This window comes from Podarcis tiliguerta, assembly GCF_965153285.1.
Source record: "Podarcis tiliguerta genome assembly, chromosome: 4".
In the NCBI taxonomy this organism is placed as follows: Eukaryota; Metazoa; Chordata; class Lepidosauria; order Squamata; family Lacertidae; genus Podarcis; species Podarcis tiliguerta.
The window spans coordinates 6530542-6558371 of NC_139537.1; the positions used below are offsets into that span (position 1 = coordinate 6530542).

Sequence of the window (27830 nt, forward strand, 5' to 3'; positions counted from 1 at the left end):
GCTGTCCCTTTATATGCCTTATGTTGCCGCAGCGAAGGGGATGGCTGAACTTCACGAAAAAGTGGTTTTGGGGTTTCGTTTTTTTTACAATGGATGCTTGCGCCTTCATCATTGTGTTTGCCCCCTCGCTGTTTGTCCCATTTGTAACATCTTCTCTTCTGTCTTCACTCAAGCGACACTTCTGATGAAACAGGCCTGGCCTCAGACATCATCCTCTTGTGCCACTGAGGGTACCTTTCACCTCCCAGTGGACACTGGGACCGAGAACAGAACTTACCAAGCTTCATCAGCAGCATTCAGTAAATAGAACTTTATACTTCTGGGGATTTTTTTTTCCTGGTGGTTTTTCTTTCTCTCTGTCTCTCTCTGTGTGTATGTCTGTGTTTCTTTCTTGATTTGGGAGGGGGTTGTATTGCCTGCTTTGCATTTATTATTTCTATTATTATTATCATTATTATTATTATCGTCATTATTATTATTTTTGCAATGGAGTTGCCAGGTCAGGAGCAGTTTTCAGGGCTCCAGCCTGAGACCTAGCAAGGGCTCCCCGATCACAGCATGCTACAATCAGAAAACACATTACAGTGGTACCTTGGGTTATGAACTTAATTTGTTCTGGAGGTCCCTTCTTAACCTGAAACTGTTCTTAACCTGAAGCACCACTTTAGCTAATGGGGCCTCCCACTGCCGTCGGGCTGCCGTCGTGCGATTTCTATTCTCATCCTGGGGCAAAGTTCTTAACCTGAGGTACTATTTCTGGGTTAGTGGAGTCTTTAAACTGAAGTGTTTGTAACCCGGGGTACCACTGTACAGTTATCAAGCCACCTCCTCCCATTTTGGAGACAGAAAACCGGTTTGGTTTGGTTTTTTAATAGTTTTTATTAAGGATTTTCAGGTGCGTGTGCTTTTAAATTGTTTTTTAGATTGGAAGTCAGTTGTTGTAAAAACTCCTTGCGCTGTTTTACAGAATACTTTTTGCCTTTGGCAAGTCACCAAGAAGGGTTATGATGAACATTCTCTGAGGGTCTGTGGGCCCTCACAGTCTCAGCTACGTGCATAAAAACATAAGTTTCATTCACTTTGAGGGGCCATAAGGGGTGAGTGGAGCCCGGCACATTAAGGCTGAGAGGGGGCAGTCCTCACATTGCTGGACTCCAGCTTCCATCTGTCACAGCCATTGTGGCTGATGGTTAGGGATGAAGGTAGTTGAATAATTTCTGGGAGTCCACAGGTTCCCCACCACTACATGAAGCCTTCATTACCACTGTGCAGAAGAGAGCCCAGGACACAACAACTTTTGCAAGTGCTTCAGGGCTTAGCTAATGTAGCCCAGGCTGTGTAATAAACATAAATGTGCCCTTATTCCCTTATGGGGGTCACAAGAGCCCTTATAGAGTCCTTTGCAGGTTCTCCATCAGTAGGAGAAAATAACAGAGGCCAGCCAGAGATTATTGAGAAGCAAAGCAGCTAGTAAGCCTGATCTTTATTGAACTGTTGCAACAGGGTGTCCCCTTCACACTCAGGAGGAGAAGGAGGACCCCGAACCAAGGTGTATCCGCCCTTATATAGACATTTTTAATTGTCCGCCTTGGAGTCCAAGACCACCCCCAGAAACACCATACATACATCACAGAAGTGGTGTAGCCCAAGACCACCACCCCAGATACATCATACCTGCATCACAGAAGAGGCGGTCTACAACAGAAATCTGAGTGTGTTGTTTATCTCCTGTGTGGCAAGTTACCTGTTAATGGTTATTTGATTGGATACCCTAGGGAGCCTGGCCAGTCTTTTGTCATGACAAATACTTAGTTCCTGAGCCAGGTCACAGGCTCACCCTATTCACAGACATACCCTTAAGACAGGATTTGGGAACAAAAAAACAATGGGGAGGCTCCCCCACCTCCTCCCTCCTTGCAGAGAAAACATTTGGTCAGTTTGGGTGTGAAAATGGTTTCAGGGCGGTCCTCCTGTGCTGCTCCAGACATGTGGTCCACACATCTATGTATCGGCTTGGTTGGTACATTTATGAACTCACTCTCTCTCTCTCTCTCTTTCTCTCTCTCTCTCTCTATATATATAGAGTTCATAAATGTACCAACCAAGCCGAATTAAAAACAGCTGAATTAAAAACAATAAGATCTCATATATATGAGCTGAATTAAAAACAATAAGATCTCATATATATATATATATATATATATATATATATATATATATATATATGAGATCTTATTGTTTTTAATTCAGCTGCTCAACCCACCCAAAGATTTGCTGTATCATTTTGTACCAGCTGAAGTTCTCTTAAATAGGTTGTCGTCTTTGGGTTGGTAGCTGCATACACATACAGATTTTGGCTTGTTCCCAGAGATTTGTAGGGTAGAAGGTACACAGTGCCTCTGTGGCAAGACTCATCTCAGTGTTGTTGTTTAGTCATTCAGTCGTGTCCGACTCTTCGTGACCCCCTGGACCACAGCACGCCAGGCACTCCTGTCTTCCACTGCCTCCCACAGTTTGATCAAACTCATGTTAGTAGCTTCGAGAACACTGTCCCACCATCTCGTCCTCTGTCGTCCTCTTCTCCTTGTGCCCTCCATCTTTCCCAACATCAGGGTCTTTTCCAGGGAGTCTTCTCTTCTCATGAGGTGGCCAAAGTATTGGAGCCAGTAGCTTGTAGTTTTGTCTGCTTTTCTGTAAGCCTGTGCAGTGCACTGTCATTTTGAAAATGGACGTGCTTGCACTCCTTCTGGGTTTTTAAGCTGTGGGTTGACGGTGGTCCAAGCCAGGTGTGCTTCTGTTTTCTGGGGAGTTGTGTTTGTTTGTGTGTGGGTCATGGTTATTGGGTACAGTGCAGAGGAGGATGTTTCTGGGAGTTCTAGTCTGAGAGATTTGTGAGATTCTGGCTTTAAACTGGCTGGCAGCTTCCAGTTGATGTAGAATAATTGGGGTTTGGTTTTTCTGCCCACCTCCCCAAGGGACTGAGTCCCCTAAGTCCGTGATCGGTCAGAGATGAATGGATGGAAGCGGGATCCAGAGAAAAGCAAGGCCGATCTTTATTTTTCTGTTGCAACAGAGATCCCTCCCCTCCTTGCAAGAGAGACCAAGAACAAAGTGTGCAGGAACCTTTAAAGACTTTGAATTTGCCCAACCTCTTAGCCAGAGACCACCCAAAAAGCATCCTACATACATCACAGAAGGAGGTGGTCTCCTTTGAGAGCTTACTTCTCTCATGTTTCTCAAGGTAAAGGTAAAGGGACCCCATGACCGACTCTGGGGTTGCGGTGCTCATCTCACTTTATTGGCCGAGGGAGCCGGCGTACAGATTCTGGGTCATGTGGCCAGCATGACTAAGCAGCTTCTGATGAACCAGAACAGCGCACAGAAACGCCGTTTACCTTCCCCCCGGAGTGGTACCTATTTATCTACTTGCACTTTGATGTGCTTTTGAACTGCTAGGTGGGCAGGAGCAGGGACCGAGCAACGGGAGCTCACCCCGTCGCGGGGATTCGAACCACCGACCTTCTGATTGGCAAGTCCTAGGCTCTGTGGTTTAACCCACAGCACCGCCCGCATCCCTCAGTCTGTCAAGGTACCTGATTGCATTAATTGTGCAGCCTGGCCATTCCTTTGAGATGGTAAATACTTTGGTTCCTGAATCCCTTATTTACAAACTTACACCTACTGATAGACTGCTTAGCTTAAGAGAAACTTGCAAGGCTGGATTTGCCCCCTACATTCCAGGCAGTTTATTAACTGGATTTGCAAGTGAAAAGACAACTGGAAAGCTTTCCCCATCTCCTTCCTCCTCCTGCAGAAGAATATTTGAGGTCATTTTGGGAGAGTCAAAATGGCTTCAGGATTGCTCTGTTTGTGTCTCTGCGGTGTGAGGGCACCCCAAATTTTTACAACACAGTATTGCTGTGATTCAGATCCCAGAATGGTTTGCCTGTGGAGATCCACGTGGCGCTCAGTCCTATGAAGAATGCAACATGGATTCTGTTTCACAGGCGTTTCACGTTCAGTTTAGGGTTGCCAGACAATAGTGGTCTTGGAGCTAGATTGATGATCTTCTTCTTCTTCTTCTTCTTCTTCTTCTTCTTCTTCTGTGATCACTCATAGCCGAGTAAGATTGTCTTCCATAAACATGGTTTTAACAATGAGTACGTAAGTGACTGTGGAGGCCAATTCTGGACCCACACACTCTTCCACAGTGGGGACATTGGTTTCCGGGCAGGAGTTGATCACGGTGAGGGTTTGCCAAGCGTGCCTTCCTCTTAGCACGTTTCTCCCTTGCGTCCTGAGTTCAAGTGTCTTCAAAGCCCATGACACCTTTGGTAAAGGCTGTTCTCCAACTGGAGCGCTCATGGGTCAGTGTTTCCCAATTGTTGGTGTTTATACTACATTTTTTTATTACCAACCTGATAAGCCTAAACTGGCTCCCGCCCAGATAGCTTTTAGCTATATATTTGGTAGACAAATTCAACCTCAAGAGGTCTTTCTCCCCCACCCACCCCTAAAAACCCATTGTTTGCTAATTATCCTCTGCGAGACAACCTTCCTGTGGTTTTGTGTTGACGTCCCAGATTGCTCTTTTCAGGCAAGGTTGCTGCTTTCTATTTTTCTGCATGTTTGCAAAGAGCAAGTCCTTGCTCTGTTTTTAATAGGAGCTGCTTCTGTCAATAATGCAAATGGGCCTGTGGAGAGAGCAGAGGTGCATACAAAGCTATCAGAGAAATCTCTGCTAGGCTAAGGTGACCTTTGGTGATACAGGACAGCCTAGTCTCCGCAAGCAGTTCAGAGATCTCCCTTCCCTACTTGCTCAGCTTGCTTTGAACTCTCCCCTGCCACTTTGACCCTGTTCAGCAGGTGTGGCTGCTTAGAGCCGAGTCCTTTGTCTAAAAGGAGCTCCTGTTAATTTCAGATGTGAAGGAGGGAATAAGGCAGGCCTGGTGCTGTGTGTTTGCTTTGCTTACAGGCTAAGGCAGACCAATTAATGACTCTGCTTGCAGCCTCCTCCTGCCAAGTCTGTGTGCCTGGAAACATAAGTGTTGGAAGGGTGCCTGTTTTTAATCACGCAGAGTCTGCTGCCGACAAAACCCGAGTCCTCAAATAATAACATTGGGTGGCATGCATGTTGTACCTGGAAGAAAACATCATGTCAGATGCCTCTGCTAGCTGGCCTGCGCTCACGTGCCCTGGGCCATCTGGAGCAGCCCTTCCAATATTTATTTATTTAGAAAACCAACCCTCCCCTCCAGTGCATTTGCTTCCATCAGTGCAGAGTGCAATAAGAAAAAAAATGAACCCATTTGACAAAGAAATAAAACAGCACTGTGAAAATGGAAGCAGTGGAACCCCTTGTGGTCTGCATTGCATGGGTTGAAATTATGAATGGGGGTTTGAACCGCCTCAGTCCAGTAGACCTGTAGGAGCATATCTACCCCCATTGTTCTGCCCGGACACTGAGGTCCAGCTCCGAGGGCCTTCTGGCAGTTCCCTCGCTGCGAGAAACCAATTTACAGGGAACCAGGCAGAGGGCCTTCTCGGTAGTGGCACCCGCCCTGTGGAACACCCTCCCACCAGATGTCAAAGAGGAAAACAGCTACCAGACTTTTAGAAGACACCTGAAGGCAGCCCTGTTTAGGGAAGCTTTTAATGTTTAATAGACTATTGTATTTTAATATTATGTTGGAAGCCACCAGAGTGGCTGGGAAAACCCAGCCAGATGGGCAGGGTATAAATAATAAATTATTATTATTATTATTATTATTATTATTAATTTATTTGAAATTCAGAATACGGTAGCCCACATCTTGATTTGATTTCATTGGGGAATAAGTGGGATGGAAGAGAATCATTAACTTCTAGTAAGTTTGAGGACTCACCTCTCCCCTCATCCTGGGATTCCAGTAGGTTGGCAAATACCTGTCCCAGGAATGTGACTGAAGAGTGGTGTGGAAATACTTACGATAAATAAAATAGCAGGAATGGTAGTTCGGCAATATCTGGGCCAAAGGTTCCCCCCATTTTTGTGGGAATGTTCAGGGATGCAGGAGAGGATATATTGTCTGATTATATCCTTATCCAACTTGTGTTAACAAGTTCGCAATTTAGCGGAGTAACATTCCCCCTTTTAAACTTGCAGCGGATGCGTTTGTTGAGGCTCACCAAAGCCTCTATAATAACTGTTCTGGTATTTTCCCCCTATTCCCTCATAAAAGATAAGACACGACACAGTCTTCTATAAAAGTATAAAAAGGTTTACTCACATACCATTCTGTTCACAATAGGATCCCAGAAGGCAGACTTAGCTTAGAAAAGTAACATATACCTAGAAACTATCTCATAAGAAGACAGTCCCTTTGTCCTCTCTTGGCTAGAGACAAGAGAGCATCTTTGGCTAAGCAGAGGTTGCTTCTTCGATGCATGCAGTCAAAAGAGAGAGAGATGTCTGCCCTGCCCTGTGCTTTTGTCGTTACCTGCACAGGTGAGGCCACGCCCACTTCTAGTCACATGCAGAGGAAGTCTGTCCCAGCCCAGGAGGAAACAGGAAGTTTACCTGCTGGCTGGACAAACATTCCCCAAGTGTAAACATGTTCACTCTAGGAATGTAGTACTTGACTGCTCTTGTGTTTCACATCCCACAATTTTTTGTGGGGGGTGGGGATGAGGGTGGACTCAGGAGAGAAGCTGTGCAGCTCAGACACAAGCTAGGATCCCAAGAAACACAAAGCTCATTCTCTGAGCCTAGAGAGTTGTTTTTTTCATCCCAAATGCTCACCAAATGCCCTTCAAACTGTGAAGGGAGGAGGAGATTTGAAGCTAGTTTGTGATATAGCAAGGGGCAAGCAGGGAGGATAGGAGGGAGAAGCCGAACATTGCACCTGGGCTAGCACAAGCTCCCACTGTTAGCCTAAGCAGTCTTTGGATCCTAGTAAACACGTTGCGGTAGTCATTGTACTAAAAAAACAATGCTGAAAGCTCAATGCCCAAGTGCTCCGCTCGAGTCCTGGCTGCACGTGGAGTTGCACAAAATCCCACTTGCAAGCCTAGTAATCACTGAGGTTGTGATCCTGCCCCTATTTCTGCCACTCGATATACCATTATTTGGCCTTTGTTGTGTTAACCTCCGTATAAGCCCCATGCCGTGCGGAGATGTAGCAGTGGCACCCACTCCGGGTTCCTAAGTGGTTTTTGCCTTGTCTTCTAATTATGCCGCTGATGGCATACACTGCAACAGATGCTTTGTTAAATACCTCTGTCTTGGAATAGCCCACTCAGTTCGTTCCAGGATGCTAATAGCACCTCCCTGACAATGTGCAGCTGCGCTCAGGGAAACGCTGCCCGTTTTCGTGGCGGCAGGATTAATCCAGCCTGAGAGGCTTCTCGTGCCTGAAATCTCAAAATTGGTTTGTTAACGCTGGGTCTGACTCTGAGGTCAGTGAAAAGGAAGGCAATTATGTGCCTCTTGGAGGAAATTACTGTATTTGCCATCTGTTTCCTGCAGTTCGGTGTTCTTTCGCCTCACTATCAGATTTTGGATGAATTTTTGCATTTGCACAATTGAGCACATAATGGACATGAACTGGACGCCTTCGTCACCCTCCTGGGGGGTGGAAAGCAACACTTAGCTAATTTGGGGCACGTTTTCAAGTCCGCTTAACTCTTGTTAGCTGCTGTATTGCTATGAAACGTCATTTTGTGCTTTGGGCCTCTTTTTTTAAGAACAGTAACAACCGCATTCTTATGGATTCAGCTGTTGCTTTGGGGCTGTTTGGAAGAGACCTGCCTCTTTCTGAGAAAGCAGAAACAAGCTAGGTGGTTGGTGGAAATGGCTTAACCTCCCCGATTGACGGGCCTTGCTTTTTGTTTCTCAACAGGGTATACCGCAGGAACGCCCTACAAGGTCCCTCCCACCCAGAGCAACAGCGCACCTCCTCCGTATTCTCCATCTCCAAATCCTTACCAAACCGCTATGTACCCCATCCGAAGTGCCTATCCGCAGCAGAACCTGTATGCCCAAGTGAGTACAACCGGCGGCCGTGCTGATGTCAAACAGCAAGAACAAAAACAAGAGCCTAAAAGCGACGGCTGTTTAGTAACTCTGCTAATCTAAGTGTAGAAAACGAAATTGAATTTATCTGGAAAAATCTGAAAGTTCTATGTCATGCCTAAAACACTGTGATTTGGCAGACCTCCCTTGGGAGGATACAGTGGTACCTCGGGTTAAGTACTTAATTCATTCCGGAGTCTGTTCTTAACCTGAAACTGTTCTTAACCTGAAGCACCACTTTAGCTAATGGGGCCTCCTGCTGCTGCTGCCGTGCCACCAGACCACGATTTCTGTTCTCATCCTGAAGCAAAGTTCTTAACCCGAGGTACTATTTCTGGGTCAGCGGAGTCTGTAACCTGAAGCATATGTAACCTGAAGCATATGTAACCCGAGGTACCGCTGTATTCTGTAATGATGGTGCCATCATTAAGAGCATAAGAAGAGTGCTGTGAGGTCTGAACAGAGACCCAGCTAGTCTAGCAGCCATTTATCACTGTGGCCATTCAGATGCCTCTTCTGGGAAGCTCTTAAGCAGGAACTAAGGCAACCTGTAATTCCAAGCACTCGGTGTTCAGTGCTGGAGGTAGTTCCCAGCCATCATGGCTAGTAGTCATTGACAGTTTTATCGTCTATGAATTTGTCCCTTTAAACAGGCCTCTGAATCAGCTCGGGTGGCTGCTGAATTTTTGGATGACATTGGGGGGGGGGGTCAAAGGTGTGCTAAAAGAGGAAAAGACTGCAGAGAAGCCAAATGAATTATTTGCATCTGTCTCCCCAGTGGAAGGTGTAGGGGAGATCCCTGTACCTGAAGCAACTTTCTGAGGAAAGGGAAGCCTCGGCAACTAAGGCTAATAGTTGTGAGATGAGATGAGATTCCTGGCCTCATTGACTAATTGAAAAGGAACAGATCCCTGGGTCTGGATGGTATCCGCTGAAGACTCAGAATGTGAAATTGCCTCTCTTCTAACAAAAGCGCACAAACTTGTCCCTAACATCGGCCTCTATGGCAGAAGACTGGAACGTGGGCACTGTATTGCCAGTTTTTAAAAGGGGTCCAGGGAGGACAGTGCTGGAAATTACAGGCTGGTTAACATATTGTGGGAAAGCTCATGGAATGCAGGATTAAGAATAAATTACTAAGCATGCAGATAAGGGATGTGGGTGGCACTGTGGGTTAAACCACAGAGCCTAGGGCTTGCCGATCAGAAGGTCGGCAGTTCGAATCACCACGATGGGATGAGCTCCCGTTGCTCAGTCCCTGCTCCTGCCGACCTAGCAGTTCGAAAGCATGTCAAAGTGCAAGTAGATAAATAGGTACCACTCCAGCGGGAAGGTAAATGGCATTTCCATGAGCTCCTCTGGTTCGCCAGAAGCGGCTTAGTCATGCTGGCCGCATGACCCGGAAGCTGTACGCTGGTTCCCTTGGCCAGGAAAGCGAGATGAGCGCTGCAACCCCAGAGTCGTCCGTGACTGGACCTAATGGTCAGGGGCCCCTTTACCTTTACCTTTAAGCATGCAGAAGGACAAGCCTTGCAAAGAAGAACAAGCCTGGCTTCTGCAAGGCGAAATCCTGTCTTGCTCACTCTTTGAGAGTGTCAATAAGCATACAGATAGAGGCGATCTAGTAGGCGTTTTGTCTCCAAAGATTCCTTAGTAAGCTTAGCAATTAAGGGATAAGAGTGTAGACTGTCTTACGGATCAGTAACTGGTTAAAGAATAAGAAGCAGTGATGGAGGGATATAAGAAGTGGAGTTCCTCAAAGATCATTTTTGGTGCTTTTTAATGTTCATGAATGGCCTGAAGTTAGGTCTGAACAGTGAGGTGGCCAAGTTTGCTATTGATGCCAATTTGTTTAGGGTGGTAAGAAAAAAGAAAGGAATTACAAGGAGGTTCTCTCCAAACTGGGTAAACAGGCATTAAAATTTCAAATGGGATTCAGTGTCCGTAGGTGTGAAGTGATGCACACTGAGGCAAAAAATATCCTTACAGCATATTTATACACTAAATGAGGTCTGGAGTGGCGGGGGTAGCTCAGTGAAAATGTCAACCCACAATGCAGCAGCCTTGAAAAAGGCACATTCCCTGGTAAGGATCATAGGGAAAGGAACTGAGAATAAGAATGCCAGTATCAGAATGTTGTGGAACGCTTGTGTACAGTTCCATCGCATAGGATATTGTAGAGCTGGAAAAGTTCCATAAAAGGGCAACCAAAACGTTGAAGAAGTTGGAGCAACTCCCCTGGGAGGAACAGTTAAAATACTCGAGTCTTTTTAGTATATAGAAAAAGGTAATTCAGGACATGATAGAGATTATTTGTAGTGTGGAGAAGATGCAAAGAGGTAGGTTTTCTCCCTTTCCCATAACACTAGAATTTGTGGACATTCAGCGAAGCTGAATTTTGGAAGATTCAGGCAAAAGGAAGCTTTTCCACAAGCCTAAGAGAACAGGCGGACAAACCACTTTCCAAAACACATAGTAGATGAGAGGAATGCCAAACTTGCTTTGTCCTTCCTCTTTCTAAATGAAGGATGTGCTGCTCTGCTACGTCCACTAAGGCATGGCATAGTCTGGGGTGTGCAGAGAGATTGCTCACATGCCTTTTGTAAATACCAGTACAAATTGGAGCATAACTGTTTTACCAGACAAAAAGGTCTTTGATGTGCTCCTTGTAGGTGTGATGCAGAGTATAGCTAGACAGTGGTGCTATAACCTAATGGATGGGCACTGTGCAAAAATTAAAAACAGCAGGCCCTGCCCACAGACATACAATTGAAAGCCAGATTAAATTCAATTGAATGAGCCAAGTGACTTGAGCTCTGTGTGGCAGTGTCCGAAGCTCCCGTTGTTCCAGGCACATTTTGCGACAGGGAATTTCATTACTGCACGAGCAATTTCTGAGCTCTGGGCACGGTACTGCACCTGGTAAAAGGTAAAGGTACCCCTGCCCGTACGGGCCAGTCTTGACAGACTCTAGGGTTGTGCGCCCGTCTCACTTAAGAGGCCGGGGGCCAGCGCTGTCCGGAGACACTTCCGGGTCACGGGCCAGCGTGACATCGCTGCTCTGGCGAGTCAGAGCCACACACGGAAACACCATTTACCTTCCCGCTAGTAAGCGGTCCCTATTTATCTACTTGCACCCAGGGGTGCTTTCGAACTGCTAGGTTGGCAGGCGCTGGGACCAAACAACGGGAGCGCACCCCGCCGCGGGGATTCAAACCGCCGACCTTTCGATCGGCAAGCCCTAGGCGCTGAGGCTTTTACCCACAGCGCCACCCGCGTCCCACCTACTGCACCTAGGATTTCAGATTAAAACTGCAGAGTGGAAGGAAAGGGGGGCCTTTTTCTGCCTCCCCACTTCCAGCCACGCTCTGAAGACTGGAGAAGAGACCCTCTTAAGAAGATTAGGGGATGGCGGGCAGGGGAAGAACTAGACTGTGTGAAAAATGAACATAATATCTTACCTGCAGTTCATTCATTTTCAGCTCTGTATTCTTGTTATAAAAAAAGTGCGCCTAGACATTCCATCGGGACGTGGGTGGCGCTGTGGGTTAAACCACAGAGCCTAGGACTTGCCGATCAGAAGGTCGGCGGTTTGAATCCCCGCGACAGAGTGAGCTCCCATTGCTCGGTCCCTGCTCCTGCCCACCTAGCAGTTTGAAAGCACCTCAAAGTGCAAGTAGATCAATAGGGAAGGTAAACGGCGTTTCCGTGCGCTGCTCTGGTTCGCCAGAAGCGGCTTAGTCCTGCTGGCCACATGACCCGGAAGCTGTACGCCGGCTCCCTCGGCCAGTAAAGCGAGATGAGCGCCGCAACCCCAGAGTCAGCCACGACTGGACCTAATGGTCAGGGGTCCCTTTACCTTAGACATTCAATCATTGTGCCTGTAACCTCGGTTTAAGGTGCCATTTAGCTTCTAGCTTTCCTACTTCAATTTCTAACACAGCTGTGTTGTGATGGCCTGTCCTACATTGTTGCTGATTTTTGAAAAAGCCAACCTCTGCTGAAATGTGGTTCTCCTCCCCTACCCCCTTTCTGAACAGGGAGCATATTATACACAGCCAGTGTACGCGGCACAGCCTCATGTCATCCACCACACCACCGTGGTCCAGCCAAACAGCATCCCGTCTGCTATTTACCCAGCTCCCGTGGCTGCCCCAAGGACTAACGGCGTGGCCATGGGGATGGTAGCTGGGACCACCATGGCAATGTCAGCAGGTGAGAACAAAGTGGAAATAAACCGTCTCCTGTTAACCCTTGCGGTAGAGCAGCCTTTGCCAACGTGGCGCCTTCCACGTTGGGCAAAGGCTGCAGCACAGCTTGTATGAAACCAGAACTGTGTTGTCCTGTTTGCAACTCCTAAACTGTATTTGCAGATCTCTCTCTGTCTGCCACAGTACCAGGACACTGCGGGGAATTTGGATTTCTGAGCATCGCGCCTTTCTGCTAAGCAAAACCCTGCCCAAAGTTCCTTTTCTTGTGGCTGTGGAAATATTATTGGAAGGCTGGCAGCCACATGAGACCTCTGAATCTGGAGTGGGAGGCAGAATAAGATTTCCAATAGTTGGGTGTTGGACTTGAACTTTCTGGACTCCTCTCGTCTCCCCACGACTAGTAAAAAGGATAAAATTATATAGGGCTGCTAATTCGATGGAATGGCATCTCTGCCACCAGCCAGCCCTTAAGCCCATTTCAGCTGCTTCTGCCCCTCTTTCTGGAAGGATGAGTCTGGAACCAGGACAGTTGCCAGAACTGGAAGACTCTGTTATAGAACTCACAATCATATTAAAAGCTTGCCACTTTGGGCTCCAAGTTTGGCTGAAAAGTGGGGTGCTGACAAGACAAATCGATCCCATTAAAAAGTCGAATAGATGATACAAAATTTGGAGAATCCGTGCCAGTGCATTTGATTGCTACGAAATTTATTTGGCTCGCAGGATTTAGCTTTTCCGAGTGCAGAATTCAGATAGGCCCCACTGACGGGAACCGCTTCCTTCTAAGAGCTTCTTCATGCCTGCTGCTGAGTCCCTCTTGCTTTGTCCCCAGTCCTGCACGGAACTGTAATAAACCAAAGTTCTCCCAATACACCGCCAGGTCATCTTTCCTGTTAAGCGCTTTGTTTCAACAAAGTGAGGCATTTCGCTCTGCTGGCACTATTTGATTTGCTTGCCGTGCCTTCATAGAGTTTTAAAGTTGGAAGGGATTGTGGAAGTCATCTAACTGATCCCATCAATCAGTGAAGGATGCTGCAGCTACAGCATCCCTGACAGGTGGCTGGCCAGCCGTTGCATAAATGCCTCCAGTAGTAGTAGTAGTAGTAGTAGTTATTATTATTATTATTATTATTATTATTATTATTATTATTATTATTAATTTGTACCCCGCCCATCTGGCTGGGTTTCCCCAGCCACTCTGGGCGGCTTCCAACAAAGATTAAAAATACATTAAAATGTCACACATTAAAAACTTCCCTGAACAGGGCTGGCTTCAGATGTCTTCTAAATGTCAGGTAGTTGTTTATCTCTTTGACATCTGATGGGAGGGCGTTCCACAGGGCGGGCACCACTACCGAGAAGGTCCTCTGCCTGGTTCCCTGTAGCTTTGCTTCTCGCAGTGAGGGAACCGCCGGAAGGCCCTTGGAGTTGGACCTCAGTGTCCAGGCAGAATGATGGGGGTGGAGACGCTCCTTCAGGTCTACTGAGCTAAGGCCATTTAGGGCTTTAAAGGTCAGCACCAACGCTTTGAATTGTGCTTGGAAATGTATTGGGAGCCAATGTAGGTCTTTCAAGACCAGTGTTACGTGGTCTCGGCGGCTGCCCCCAGTCACCAGTCTAGCTGCCGCATTCTGGATTAGTTGTAGTTTCCAGGTCACCTTCAAAGGTAGCCCCACGTAGAGCGCATTGCAGTAGTCGAAGCGGGAGATAACCAGAGCATGCACCACTCTGGGGAGACAGTCTGCGGGCAGGGAGGGTCTCATCCTGCGTACCAGATGGTGCTGGTAGACAGCTGCCCTGGACACAGAATTGACCTGTTCCTGCATGGACAGCTGTGAGTCCAGAATGACTCCCAGGCTGCGCACCTGGTCCTTCAGGGGCACAGTCACCCCATTCAGGACCAGGGAGTCCTCCACACCCACCCGCCCCCTGTCCCCCAAGAACAGCATTTCTGTCTTGTCAGGATTCAACCTCCAGTGTCCAACTGACCTTGTTTGACCTTGCCTGCCTTGCTACCCTCAGTTTCTGTTCATCGGCTAGAACATGCCGCCTTGCAGGGCAGGAGGTGGGATTGGCCTCACCGCGTCGGTGGTCTTTCCAGGCTGGAATGAGCAGCACAGGGACTCATTCGGAGTCCCTCAGCTAGGAGAACAAGCCAGGGTTCACCCAGCACCACAGTTTCCCGGCTGTCAGAAAGAGCAGCGTTGTGCAACAGAGAGAAAGCTAGGACCCTCCCTGATGTCCCTGTCCTGATGGAAAGATGGCTAGGCAGGTTTCTGTTTTGAAAGCACCCTGTCTGGGGGGTAAGATGGGCTCTAAAGTAGATGGAAGCCGAGAATTGACAGCCAAGTGACCCTTTCAAAAGCAGCCTTCCCATTTGCGGGGAAACGGCAGCTCGACTACTGCAATGCACTCTACGTGGGGCTACCTTTGAAGGTGACCTGCAAACCTAATAATAATAATAATAATAATAATAATAATAATAATAATAATAAATTTATTTATATCCAGCCCTCCCCAGCTGAAGCCAGGCTCCGAGCGGCTAACAACAATAAAAGGAACACTGCATTCTAAAATCAATTCATTTTAAAATCAATTCAAAATCAAATTAATGGCAACCATTGGGCTAGAGTTCTGTGAGAATTACCAAAGGACTGTGCTTAGGCCAAAGGCCTGGTGGAACAGCTCTGTCTTGCAGGCCCTGCGGAAAGATATCTAGTCCCACAGGGCCCTAGTCCCTTGTGACAGAGCGTTCCACCAGATCGGGGCCATGGCCGAAAAAGCCCTGGCTCTAGTGGAGGCCAGCCTAACCTCCCTGTGGCCCGGGATCTCCAAGATGTTTTTATTTGAAGACCGTAAGGTCCTCCGTGGGACATACCAGGAGAGGCGGTCCTGTAGGTACGAGGGTCCTAGGCAGTTTGGGGGCGGGCAGGACAGCACTCACTGAAATGTACGCACTTTGTTATGTCTGATTTCCGTCGCTAATTGTGCAAAAATGCCTGAGACCAGCAGGACGGTTAAGCTGAAGTAAAATGGCCTCCTTTATCTGCCAGCTCCTGCCCCGCCCCCTCCTCCCCCAGTGAAGGTCTATTTGTTTGGTTACAACTCGGGTGCAACCTGGCACATGGTCGGAGGTAAGGGATCGGATATTCTGCATGGCCTGTGCCCAGGGATTTCATCTGTGCCATGCTGCATCCTCGGGCATCATTCCCCAGGTCGGACCCCGAAGGGCAAGATCGGCCGCCCGCCAGCCCCACAGGAGGAACAACCATTGTGTCCCACAGGCCTGCGGCTGCTTCTGCCGTCTCCCCACCCCACCCTCCACCAGCTCCCAGGAGCTCAGTCCACAGGTGTGCGGACGCTTGCAAGGGATTTGTGCCAGAGAGCCAAGCATACAATCGTAGGATTGTCGAGGGCGAAGGGATTCCCAGGGTCATCTATTCTCGACCCCCAACCTGCCCCCGCAATGCAGGGATCACAGCCAAGCCGAGCCGCACGTGCCAGGGAAACCGTGCTCCCACTTCCTCCGGGGCCCTGGGTTCAGAATCCGCTTCTGACACCTGCTTGAGGGGCCGGGATGCAGCGCTTTGTGCCCTCCTCCCGCCTGACCCCCTCTCTTTCTGTTGCAGGCACTTTGCTGACCACCCCTCAACACACTGCCATCGGAGCACATCCCGTCTCGGTGCCAACGTACAGGGCTCAAGGGACCCCTGCCTACAGCTACGTACCTCCACATTGGTAATCCCATTGGCCAAGCCACGTAAGTCGTTGCAAGTGCTTGCAGGGACACCCCCAATGTCGCGGCAGGTGGGGGCTGCATTACAATGCTTCTCTAGAGGCCAGTCGGCCGTCAGCTAGTGTCTGAGACCGGAGTCCCAAAAGGCAACTTCCCCAAATGAGACCGGAAGTCCAAAACGCAACCTTCGCTTTTGTACTTGCATCATGGGCTAAGGATGAAGTCAGGAGCCAGCTTTGAATTGGCTTCTCACCAGGGTGGGTTTGATTTAAACCAAATCAATTGAAATCATGATTGAAATCACTACAGTGGACGCTCGAGTTGCAAACGTGATCCGTGTGGGATAGAATCATAGAATCATAGAATCATAGAATCATAGAATCATAGAGTTGGAAGAGACCATAAGGGCCATCGAGTCCAACCCCCTGCCAGGCAGGAAACACCATCAGAGCACTCCTGACATATGGTTGTCAAGCCTCTGCACGTTCGCAACCCTCAGCGGTACGTCTGTGCGTGCGCTGGTTGTGATTCGGCGCTTCTGCGCATGTGCAACTCCCGAAACTCGGAAGTAACCCGTTCCGGTACTTCCAGGTTTTGGCGGGTCCGTAACCTGAAAAAACGCAACCTGAAGCGTCTGCAACCTGAGGTATGACTGTAGCCAGTAAGACTTGATTTAAATCATTTTTTTACAGAAAGACTCATTCTTTCTGGTATCTTCTTAATACTGACAACCAGATGAAGGTTTCGTTTTTGGAATCATAAATTTCCAGAGTAGTTTTTACAGTTACATAAAAAACTACTGATTTGGTTATATTATTAGAAATACAGTGGTACCCCGCAAGACGAATGCCTCGCAAGACGGAAAACCCGCTAGACGAAAGGGTTTTCCGTTTTTCGATGCGCTTCGCAGGACGAATTTCCCAATGGGCTTGCTTCGCAAGACGAAAATGTCTTGCGAGTCTTGAGATTTTTTTCCGCTCCCCACCCCCTTTTTCTAAGCCGCTAAACCGCTAATAGCCTTTTAGCAGCTAATCCGCTAATCCCTTAAGCCTTTAATAGCCGCTAATAGCTGCTAATAGCGCTAATCCGCTAAGCCGCTAATAGGGTTGCTTCGCAAGACGAAAAAACCGCTAGACGAAGAGACTCGCAGAACGAATTAATTTCGTCTTGCGAGGCACCACTGTACATAGACAGATAATTATGAAGTTATTGTGAGGTTTAGTAAGTTAACTATTTATATTTGGACAACTTTTCTGCTGTGCTTTATTGGAAGGAGAAAAACAATCACTTCCTTAATAACAATTTAAACAGTTTATTTAACCAAAACAATAACATTATATAGCATATGCATCCATGTTTGTTAACCGAGTGGTTAAACAATTTAAAAAAACAACTTAGACTGAGTTGTAGCACACATGAAAAACTTAAAACAAATTATTATTTCCTAATGAATGGACTTTGGCCTCTAATGTAACTTAAATAGAAAACTATCTTTAGAAAGATTTTTCCTCCAAAAGCATTTTATTTTAAAAATCCAATTTAAAAATAAAAAAATATTTTTATTTTATTTTAATGATTTTTATCCACCCTGGTTCTCACCTTCAGGGTTTCAAAGGAAATATTTGTCTGTATGTGCAGGTGGTGAGGAATTGCTTTCCCCACAACCCAGCAATGAGAAGCAGCACAAGAACCATTGCAAGGCGGATGAGAGGAGCCCTGAGCCTCCCTTTGCAGATGCCCGAAGTCTCCCTCAGAGGCATTTTGGTACCCCATTGCTCTAGAATGTCCAACTTTCAAGAGACCGAGATCTACTCCCACTATAAAAAAACTGGCAGTGGTTGTTGAGTTTTTTTTTGGGAAGTCAACATTCGGTGGGGTCAACATTCACGATCTACCAGTGGATCGCCATCTACCTGTTGGACGGCCCTGCTCTAGAACAAGGCCCAGCGACCTCTGCTGAAGTTGGCTCTGCTCCCAGTCTTTCTGCATGTGCCACCAACCCTTTACTAGTTTCCGGGCACACCCAGCTGCTGTGGATTTTTCACAGCCCTCCCTGTGTGGAGCGGAAGACCAGTGTGGCCAGTGTGGTGTAGTGGTTAAGAGCGGTAGACTCCTAATCTGGGGAACCGGGTTCGCGTCTCCGCTCCTCCACCTGCAGCTGCCTGGTGACCTTGGGCCAGTCACACTTCTCTGAAGTCTCTCAGCCCCACTCACCTCACAGAGTGTTTGTTGTGGGGGAGGAAGGGAAAGGAGAATGTTAGCCGCTTTGAGACGCCTTACAGTAGTGATAAAGCGGGATATCAAATCCAAACTCTTCTTCTTCTTCTGCCAAGAGGTGCAGAAGATCAAGGGGTGCATTTATTTATTATTTACTTGTTCATCAAAAAATAGTTTTATACCACTGTATCACAAAAGAACATTAAAGCAGCTTATGGCAATAGGGTGTATTCAGGGGAAATCGCCACCAGGAGATATAATATTCAAGAGCCGTAGGAAATCCCCCTCTCTGTTGCCTTCTGAATCATGACTGATGGGGCTACTGGTGTCATGAAATTCTACTCAGTATTGATCCAGAGCAGAACTCGCAGAGTGAAAACTTAAGCACGTTGCAGGATTCCCAAAAAAGTAGACTAGAGGAAATTGTATTTCATCCAGCAGAGCTTTACTGCTACTGAAGGCAAATCAGCATAATGGTCACAAATCCAAAACGTCCAGGATTGGCACTGTCCATAAGAATTCCAGTTGCAGCAGACTTAACTTAAATTTACAATAACTTATAATAAGACTAAACCTCAACGCTGAGCATAGAAACCACACCAGAAGGAAGAGAGAGAGAGAGAGAGAGAGAGAGAGAAAGAAAGAGAAAAAGAAAGAAAGAAAGAAAGAAAGAAAGAAAGAAAGAAAGAAAGAAAGAAAGAAAGAAAGAGGTAGAGGCTTCTTCTGGCCTTACTATTATAGCCAGCATGACCTTGACAGAAAAAGATAACAGAACCAGTTTAACCCCACTGTACTCAGCTTCTCGGAAGGAATAACCCAAACACCACAAACCTTCTGCTTGTTTCTTTCACACAGAAAAGCTTCCAGAACCCTCTTGAATTAAGTAGAATAGGAAAGATCTCTGCACACTTCTGTACTAAGAAATGCAAACTGACAAGAAGATCACATTGGCTTTGGAGAGGAGAGGACCTGGACGCATTTGTGTGTGGGGGGGGGTGCGCTCACTCGCCAACACACAAAACTCTTCCTCCTGAATAGGGTCGATTTTTGCCGAGAGAAAGGAGCGATGGCGGAATTGTTTCTTTCTTTAGAGAATGGAAACGGACAGAAGCGTTACCGGCCAAAATTCCTCCACCTGCATCGGTCGGAGAGGTTTCCAATTGCTGCCACAGGGCGTATTAGTCAGAACAGGACCTTCAGCAGAACAGGACTTTAACATGAGGCAGCAAATCGGGAAGGAGGAGTTAAATATAAGCTCCCTCTTACCAAGAGATCTTGTGTTCAGGTCACAGGCCAGCTTAGAAGAGGTTCTCTACTCCTCCACCTGCCCCTTCAGTTTCTGATAGGAGTGCATAGGTGAGGTTGATCTGAAATATCGGAAGTTAGGACCATTGGTTGGTGGGAGCTGGCAGAGTGTCTTCCTCCGGAGTGCCAACTCTCCCTTCCAAAACTGCAGAACGATGAGGGCAGATCCAGATGTCATACACAGGATGGAAATGGATGAACACCTGTAAATTTTCTTCCTAGCAGCATCGGTATTGTGGCTCACCCTACGTCCCCCTCTAGCAAACAGGTTGTGCAGGTTTTTGCCTTTTCTTTCCATAAAACCTGCACAATCTGTTTGACCGGAGGCGCGACTGTGGGATGAAACGAATACTTGTGTGGTGGCAAGATGGGATGTGAATCCTCTTTCAGGCAGCTTTCAAAAGAATCCCACCGTTCACAATTGGGTAATACTTTTGTAACCCCAAGCCCCTTCCAACCCCCCCACAAATAAACCTGACTCTTTTGTTGTTTCTTAAAAAAGCCTTGCCCAACGGTGAGTTTGGGAGTTGTAGCTTCACTATAGGAGTGGGGAAACCATGTTTGCTTGCCTTCAAAATGATGGTGTCTCCAGTTGCCACATGGAAACTCATAACCACAGTTTGATCTTGGGGAAGAGGCACCTTGGGTGTGAATTTTCGGCACTGTCCTAAATGCTTCTGTTCTTCTGGCAGACCACATCTGACATGCAGAACTCCTCTGAGGTTGTTAAATTGAGCCTCCGCAGAGAGATGCACCAACTTAGCTGGGGTGGGGACCCAGTCTCGCAGGCAAAGGTGTCGACTGGGTGGAAGAGTGAAATCTGTCAAATGCTGGGTCCCTGATGGCAGAGATGTGAATCCAGCCTTGCCTGTCTCTCCGCGTTGCTGCTTCTAACTTCAGTCCTATTGTTTTCTTTCTCTCTCTCTTTCCGGCAGATCTGGAGTCAGACATTGTATGCAACAACTCAAGTCTTACATGGGTGCTGGAGCAACTGTCCCAAGGCACCAAGTCTGTTAGCAAGAACAAAAACAAAAGAAGTGCAAGGGTCACTTTATGCATTCTGTAGGGTTTAATTTTTTAATTCTTTTTTTTTTAAGTTGATTTTGTAAAAGCCACTTCCCTGCCATAGCCCCATTCTCTCGCTGCCACCGCCTTTCTCCTCTCGTCTTCCCCACTCAGAATTGTTTCATGGCACCCACTGATGCTGAGCAATATTCGTGCTTTCAACCCCCCCTCTTCCTCCCCCTTCCATCCCCCAGTCTTCACCTTCCTCTCTTCCCCCAGTTCCACGTCGCAAGTGTCTCCTGATGTCATGCATTTCACCCAGAGTCTAATTTGGGTTTTTTTAATACTAGCAAAAATGATTGACTGGTGATGTTCAGGGTTTCTGAGTGGAAAAAAAAAAGCACAGTGCTGGCAGGCTAGCAGGCTTCTCCCCCTCCCCCTTTCCAGTTCCATTAATATCTACCTACCTATCTGTCTATATCTGTATCTTCAATTGTTCCATCTTCCACAACATGACACGGGAAAATTGGCGTCTTCCAGATAAGGTGTCGGAATTAGATTTACAGTTCATTATATCTGCGTTGAAACGTGGAGCTCATTCCTTCATTTACAGGAGCAGGCAAAAGGATGAATGGCGTTGTCAGGCCAGACCCGCCCCTCGTGTCACAGGAAGCAGGGAAGCTGCTAACTATTCAGAGTTTTTTTTAAAAAAACCACACCTGGGTTTATTTTTAAATTGTGACGTCCCCCTGTCTTCCCCTGATCCACAGGAAGAGGAAACGGGGGTGGACTTGCATACAGGCATAGAACCTTAAGTGAGCAAGAGTCATTCTGTTGGTGTTTATGGCCATCTGACCGTGTTCTGGATTCAGACAGGAGAATGATTGGGAGCTTGGTGAGGAGATCAAGTGAGAGAGGTTGGCAAATTAACGTTTGGCGTACAGGCAGGGAAGTTGGGAAGAGAGGGGATGTGTGTTTTTTAACCCGTTGGGCTTCAGCAGTTGCTTCAGCAGGAGCGCAACAAAGGAGAGGCTGAGCTGGTCTCTTGTTTCACGGCCGATCTGCTCAGTCAAACTAAGCGAAGTGGCGTTTCAATAAAAGGAAACGTTCACCCCACCCCACCCCTTTCGGCTTCTCTAGTTTGGCACGTGCAGAAGTATCCAAGGCGTTGGGTTGCACTGAGCAGCTGCCACTCCTGTTTGCAGACTCGGTATTTTTTACCACGGATTCGCACAAGACACATTCCCGGCATACCAGTTCGGTTGTGTGAATTGGCCCAAGAATGTGTGGAGCCGACTGGGCCTGGGGAACGTGTGTGTGTGGCTTCTTTTTAGTATGAGCCCGAATGAATGCAACTAACTATGAATGTGGTTGGAGAGGTTAAGCGAGCGTCGCTGTGGGCCTGAAAGTGGAGTGGGGCAGTTCCTTTGAATTTTCGTTTCTGAAGCGTGGGGCAACTCGCGGGAAGGTTGGCAGCCTCCTAGTTGGGATGGCTGCCCACAGGGCGAAAAGGGTGGGCAGCAGGTCAGGCCGAAGGGACAGACTGGGCCCATCGCGATAAGGGCAGTCCAGAGCAAGTGAGGTTTAAATATGTGATAGCCCAAGCAAGGGAGGTTGTCTGGAAGTGCTGGTCACAGGACAGGCTCTTCCGCTGTCACCAGGGGGGTGGGCAGAGCAAGGACAGTCGGGGGAATGTAGCAAATTTCAGAGAGATGCTTATGCAGCTGGACATTGAGACTGCCGCCCCATCATTTGTTTGCTTTCAACAGAGATGAATTGAGCTAGGATTTCCTCTGCTCCACCGTGTCCTCTAGGCTCTTTAGAAGGGCACAGCCCGCAACTGGCGGGTGTGCCACTGCCCAACATCTCTGAAGTTTTAGCCTGGATCCCTTTGTGCCGTGTGTGTGGCGCTGAGGTCCCTCTGGGCGCATGAGGCAGCACTTGTAGGGCGTGTGGCTGGGTGGAAAATCTACTCCTCTGGCAGGATTGGGTTCTAGGTTTCCTGGGAACATCCTGGGAGATCTCCGTTCACCTAGGATGCTCCCGGGATCTTCTTTGTCAGATTAATTGCAGCCCTGGCGTCATGTGGCTTCTGATGAAAGGTCTCTGGGGAGGGCATTCATCGGAAGGGAACTCCTTTCCAATGCACAGGGGGAGGGAATGCGGTGCCCTGTGGGCGCCTGTCAGCTCCAGCCAGTGTGGCCAACAGAGCATCATCTCAGATGCCCCTACTCTAGAGAAGCAGCCGGGCTGGAACAGCATCTGCCAAAGGAGAGAGAAAACGGAATAGTTTAAATAGAAAGCTGGTGTGGTGGAAGGGAAACAACGTATTTGCATCCGTGGAGGGCGTCATCTCGTGATGTCGGGTAGAGACCTCTGCTGGCTTGTTAGATCTGTGCCCAGGAAGCAGCCGTTGGTTCCTGACAAGTCAGCACCCTGCCTTGGTCCCTGGGTGTTGCTGGAGGCAGATTCTGGGAGCGGTGCAAGCTTCAAGTAGCTGGAGGTTGGCTGAGACGGAGCTTGCAGCCCTGGCAAGGAGCCCAGGCAAACAGCCGACGCAGAGCATGGTTTGCCAGCGACCACATCTCCCAGGGGCGAAAGGCGGGGAGGGGGAAAGTGGGATAGGCTTGGGAGTGCAGCGGGCAGCATACGGGACATGGCAGGGGGTCTCGGCGCTCCACAGGAGACAGCAGTATGAAGCCAATGGACAGCCCTAGATGGGAAACCTGCTCACCTGTGCCATGGATCACCTGTAGCCGGAAGGAGTTAGAGACACCAAAAGTGCAAGTGTTTCAGGCTGAATAAACTGGAAGGGACGAGGGTGTGTTTGGTCTCCATGTGGCTGCGCCGCTGGGCTCCAAGCAGCGTCTCTGTCTGGCCTCACCCTGAAACCTTTTGTGCAAGGCCTTGTGCTTTCTCAGCCCCCCTGGCCAGCTGCTGCTGGAGCTGGAGCCGTTGCCCTGTGGAATTTTTCAGGCAGGAGGGGGCCCGTAGAGCTGCGATAGCAAAGAGCACCCAGGAGACCCAAAAGTCCAGTTCAAAGCGTCCCGTCTTCTGAGCCAAAATACCAGGCGGGCAAGGCTAAGGGGAGCCTGTAAGGGGGCCCAGTTCCATGGAGCTCTGCCCTGTTCATCTGACACTGGTTGCTCCACACAGGATGGTTGCTGGCTTGTGTCGGATCTAAAGCACAAGAGCTTTAGAAGAGCCAGATGGGGACCTCTACGAAGGCTGTGAGAGTTTCCCAGGGGCCTCTTGGGTCCTTAATGCATCTCTTGTGGTGTGCAGAACCAAGGCAATCATTTTTGAAAACTCTGGTTTTCCCCCCTGCTAATCATTGTGGTTGTTTCATTTAACGTACAGAGCTGTGAAGAAATTGCCCCATCCCAATTTTTGGAATCCTTCCTACAAACACCTTTGGGTCCATCATTCTGAAGGCCAACTAACTTGCCTGGGTGGTCCAGGGTGTGTGGGGGACCTTTCTGTGCTGGAGAAGGAGCTGTGCCCAAGGGGGCTAGCCGCAAGCCAGGCTCCCTAACCCTGCCACCCCTTTTCCTGGGTGCCGCCCCATCCAAAGGCAAGAGAAATACCAGTGGCATTGCGGAAAGCACCCTTCCACTCTGGGCACAGGCAGCCCTCGTGGTACCGTGGCTGTTTCTGCAGTGCTTGGTCCATATAAACTTGGCTTCTGCCGTTATCTGCCCAGCAACCACCCTTCGCATCAGGAAACAGTTCATGATTTATGTTTTACGGCCAAGCAGGGAAATGAATCCACCTTCCCCTACACCGAAAGGCAGGAAGCGATTATGGATCCTGCCCTTTAGATGGATCCTAGGCTCGGAGGGTCTACGCAGGGCTGAGAAGTCACTGGAGAGCCAAATTCTACCACCTGGAGCCACATGGCCTGCTAAGTCCTGTGCAGGTTGTTGTGGGTGGCAGCAGTGGGGGTTTATATTTGTAACCAATGGCCCCCATTTTCACCCTCTCTTTACTTTCTGCTCCTTCTCCTCCTCCTAGCAGTACCCACTGTGAGGCCGGTGGATCTGCTTGGCAGCGGCTGAGACTTCCTGAAAACCTGGCCTCACGAAGGCAGCTCGAAGTAATTGGGATCCAATGTTTAGATAATGCAAGTGATCTTTGGAGTTTCTGTTTGTATATAGCTGTATAAAGTTAGAGCCTTTGAATCTTGGCTGGAAAGCATTTGGGGAGAGCAGTGCTAGGTTGGGGAAGGCAAGAGGGTCAGCGGAGGGCCAGGGAATGATGTCTGCAATGAAATTTTGTGTGTGTGTGTGTGTGTGTTTGAGTCGTAGCCAGATGCCATCTTAGGGCAGTCCCTTTTGCTGCTTCTGTTGGCTCTATATTGCAACACCACCTTTGTTTTTTTTGCATTTCAAGAATCCATTGCACCCTCTCCCTTTCCCCGTGAATAATGAAACCAAGAAAATGTTGTGACGATCTCCGCCAATGCTAGCTCCTGCTGTTAAACTGACCCCTCAGAATAACCTTCACTTTAAAATCATGTGCTTGGAAATCGACCGACCCACGAAAGAATGCATATTAATCATTGTACTGGCCCAAGCCCACCTCAAAGCAGCCTCCCAACCGCGACTCCAGGAAAACGGAACAGTGTGTGCGAGTATTTGCTCCTGTATTTTATGAACCATAATAACTTAGTCAATTTTAATTTTTTTTAAAAAAAAAATTATTTGCAGTTCAGATATGTAATTTAAAAGGCGCTTTTTACCATAAGTGTTATTTAAGTTTTTGTTTTTGTTTTTAATGATTGATGTTTATTATTCTTCACTAGAGGAACTTTATGGTTGAACTGGTTGGAAGCTTCTTCAAGCTACAGGGAGCACTTCAGAACACAAGTCTGTGGGCTTTTGCTGATCAACAGTTTGTTGGGTGGCTCCCCCTAAAAAAAGAGGAAAGAGAAAGCAAAAACGTACTAATGATTTTTTGAAAACATACACAAACACACACACACACACACACACACACAGTCTCAGCCGTTAATTCTGAGATGCGAATTCAGAAAACCATCATTAAGCAGCAATTGCAATGAACACATGTTGGCACTGGGCACTGTGTAGTATTCTTGAGGGGTGCCCTGTGTACAGAAAGATCCATGAGAATACTGGCACCACAATTCCATCTAAACCTAGTCAGTCTCCTAGCAGCCCCCCTCCCCTGCAAAAAAACTGGGCCTTTCCACACCCCAAAATACCTTTGTATTATTTTTAGCAATCCACTATTCCTCTGTGCCGTCCCTTGGCACTGCAGCAGTATCCTTTCCCCCATTTAATTCCTGGGGTCCAAACCACACAAGGACCACTGCAAAGCAAGGAGGAGCTTGGTGCTGGGGCCATGTCCATGTTCACCTTGCAAAAAAAAAGCTTGCATTTTGGGTGCTGGCAAAGTGTGGTTTCCCTGGAAGGCAAATGCCCAGATTTCCTGTAGTAGCAAACGGTTGTGCATCGATTGCATGCCCACAGACAAGACAGTCTGGGAAGGGGCATCCTTTGTCAAATCAGTAACGTTCCTCTGAGCCCAGACATGCAGACACAGGGCTCCTATTGTGGGCTGTGACAGATGGGTCTCCATGGATGTGTGCGTGTCTTGCAGTGCGACCATCGACATTCCCACGGGAACAGCAGAGCTGACTTTCCCAGCAAACCTCCATCTCCTTGGCAATTGTTTAAAAAGACACACACACTCCTCCCATTCGCTTGAGTGCCCTAGACAGTTTTGTCCAGGTGAAGTCAAATCTCTGCACTTTTTATACATCTTTTTTAAACTCACGCAAAAACCCTCGAGCTAGAAATTACCTTTCAGAGAATCAAATCCACCAGCTTAAAATAGCAATAAGGACCATGAAATATCATGCAGTTACCTTTTTAAAAGCTTTCAGGCAATTCCTTCGATAGAGAGGATTTGGGGGTGAGCCACTCACATTGCACCCAGTTTGCATTTCCCATCTTGGCACCAGCCAAAGCTTTGTGGGACCATTCTGGTGTGACCTCTATTTGTCATGCCAAATTTGGTGTTGACATTCCTTTTAAACAAACAAACAAACAAACGAAACCACCATAGGTTATGGATTGGGTCTGTCCTCACTTAGTATTTTTAGGGCTTCGCATCGACCAGCCAAGGTGACCTGTGAGGATCTAGTCAATCGGGCAGAGTTGTTCATCAAGTGGGTCAGGATGCCTTTTCTCTGCCATGGGCTACGACAGCCTTCCAGAAGTTTGGGGCTCGAGTTCCCACCAGCGCCAGCCAGCGCTATGCGAGTTGTAGGCCTCCGAGCGGGAAAGGCTGTGCTTTGCGGGGTCATTCTCAGCAACCTTCAGCACGATATCTCTCTTTGGCAAAGTACCGTATTTTTCGCTCCATAAGACGCACCTAGTTTTTAGAGGAGAAAAGGGGGAAAGCCCCGGTTTTTTTGAGGATCAGCTCACAATTGTGCAGCTTCTTTTGCAAAGGGAAAAAATCCTGTTTTTATGGGGTTCAACTCACCGTTCTGCAGCTTCTTTAGGAAAGGGAGCCATTTCTACAGTTTTCAGACAGATAATCTAATCAGCCAGTCCCATGTCTCTGGGCAAACAAACGGCCTCCACCTGCAAAACATTCAAAAATGGAGGCTTGGGCAAGGGGCCGGGGTCGGGAAGGGAGCCAGCGATGGACCACACATTCGCTCCATAAGACGCACAGACATAATCATACAGTTGGAAGGGACCCGAGGGTCATCTAGTCCAACCCCCTGCAATGCAGGAATCCTTTGCCCAATGTGGGATTCGAACCCACAACCCTGAGATTCAGAGTCTCCTGCTCTACCTACTGAGCCATCTCAGCTGTGCACTTTTTAGGAGGAAAAAAGTCTGTCTTATGGAGCAACAAATACGGTAATTTTCACTTGTGTTTCCCTCTAAGGAGCTCAGGCCCTGTTCCACTTTAATCTCACAGCAACCCTACGAGGTTGGCTGGACTGGCCAGCCTGTGTTTTGCAATTGAGCAAGGATTTGTAGGTGAGAAGGCTACACCCAACAAACAAGGGGGACGTACACTTGCTGCTTAAAAACCGTGCAGAAATGCCCGGCGCCTGCTTTTGAGGTTTCCAAAGAGGGGCCATGTCCAGGTTTCCCTCCCCTTTTGCAGGGAGAGGGGCAGCCCCTTTGAACCGTGAACATTTCCATCCCGTTAGCAAACCTAGCAGGCGCTAAGGGCCCATCGACACTTCCGTTTATCCCATGATTTGTCCTCGGGGGCCGAGAGAGTGGTGGTTTTTTCCTGAGCTTTTCCCGAGAAA

At 48.0% G+C, this 27830-nt stretch overlaps 1 protein-coding gene and 1 long non-coding RNA gene across 6 annotated transcripts in view; one reads left to right on the plus strand and one right to left on the minus strand.

Moving 5' to 3' along the window:
- Positions 1 to 25490, plus strand: part of FAM168A (family with sequence similarity 168 member A) — a 173893-nt gene extending 148403 nt beyond the window's left edge. For 2 of the 5 annotated variants that reach the window (XM_083436845.1, XM_083436844.1), the window contains exons 5-10: positions 174 to 299; positions 7881 to 8023; positions 12094 to 12268; positions 15318 to 15398; positions 15894 to 16024; positions 20458 to 25490. In XM_083436845.1, the coding sequence (XP_083292971.1) occupies positions 174 to 299; positions 7881 to 8023; positions 12094 to 12268; positions 15318 to 15398; positions 15894 to 16006 (638 nt within the window). In that variant the 3' untranslated portion in view covers positions 16007 to 16024; positions 20458 to 25490. The remainder of the gene's footprint in view (positions 1 to 173; positions 300 to 7880; positions 8024 to 12093; positions 12269 to 15317; positions 15399 to 15893; positions 16025 to 20457) is intronic. The other 3 variants (XM_083436846.1, XM_083436847.1, XM_083436848.1) reach the window with 3 other exon arrangements.
- Positions 10645 to 11915, minus strand: LOC310675911. Its single transcript, XR_014510309.1, has 2 exons — positions 11347 to 11915; positions 10645 to 10972 (listed from the first exon to the last, which is right to left on the minus strand). It is a non-coding gene; the product is annotated as an uncharacterized lncRNA (long non-coding RNA).
- Positions 25491 to 27830: the final 2340 nt, after the last annotated feature.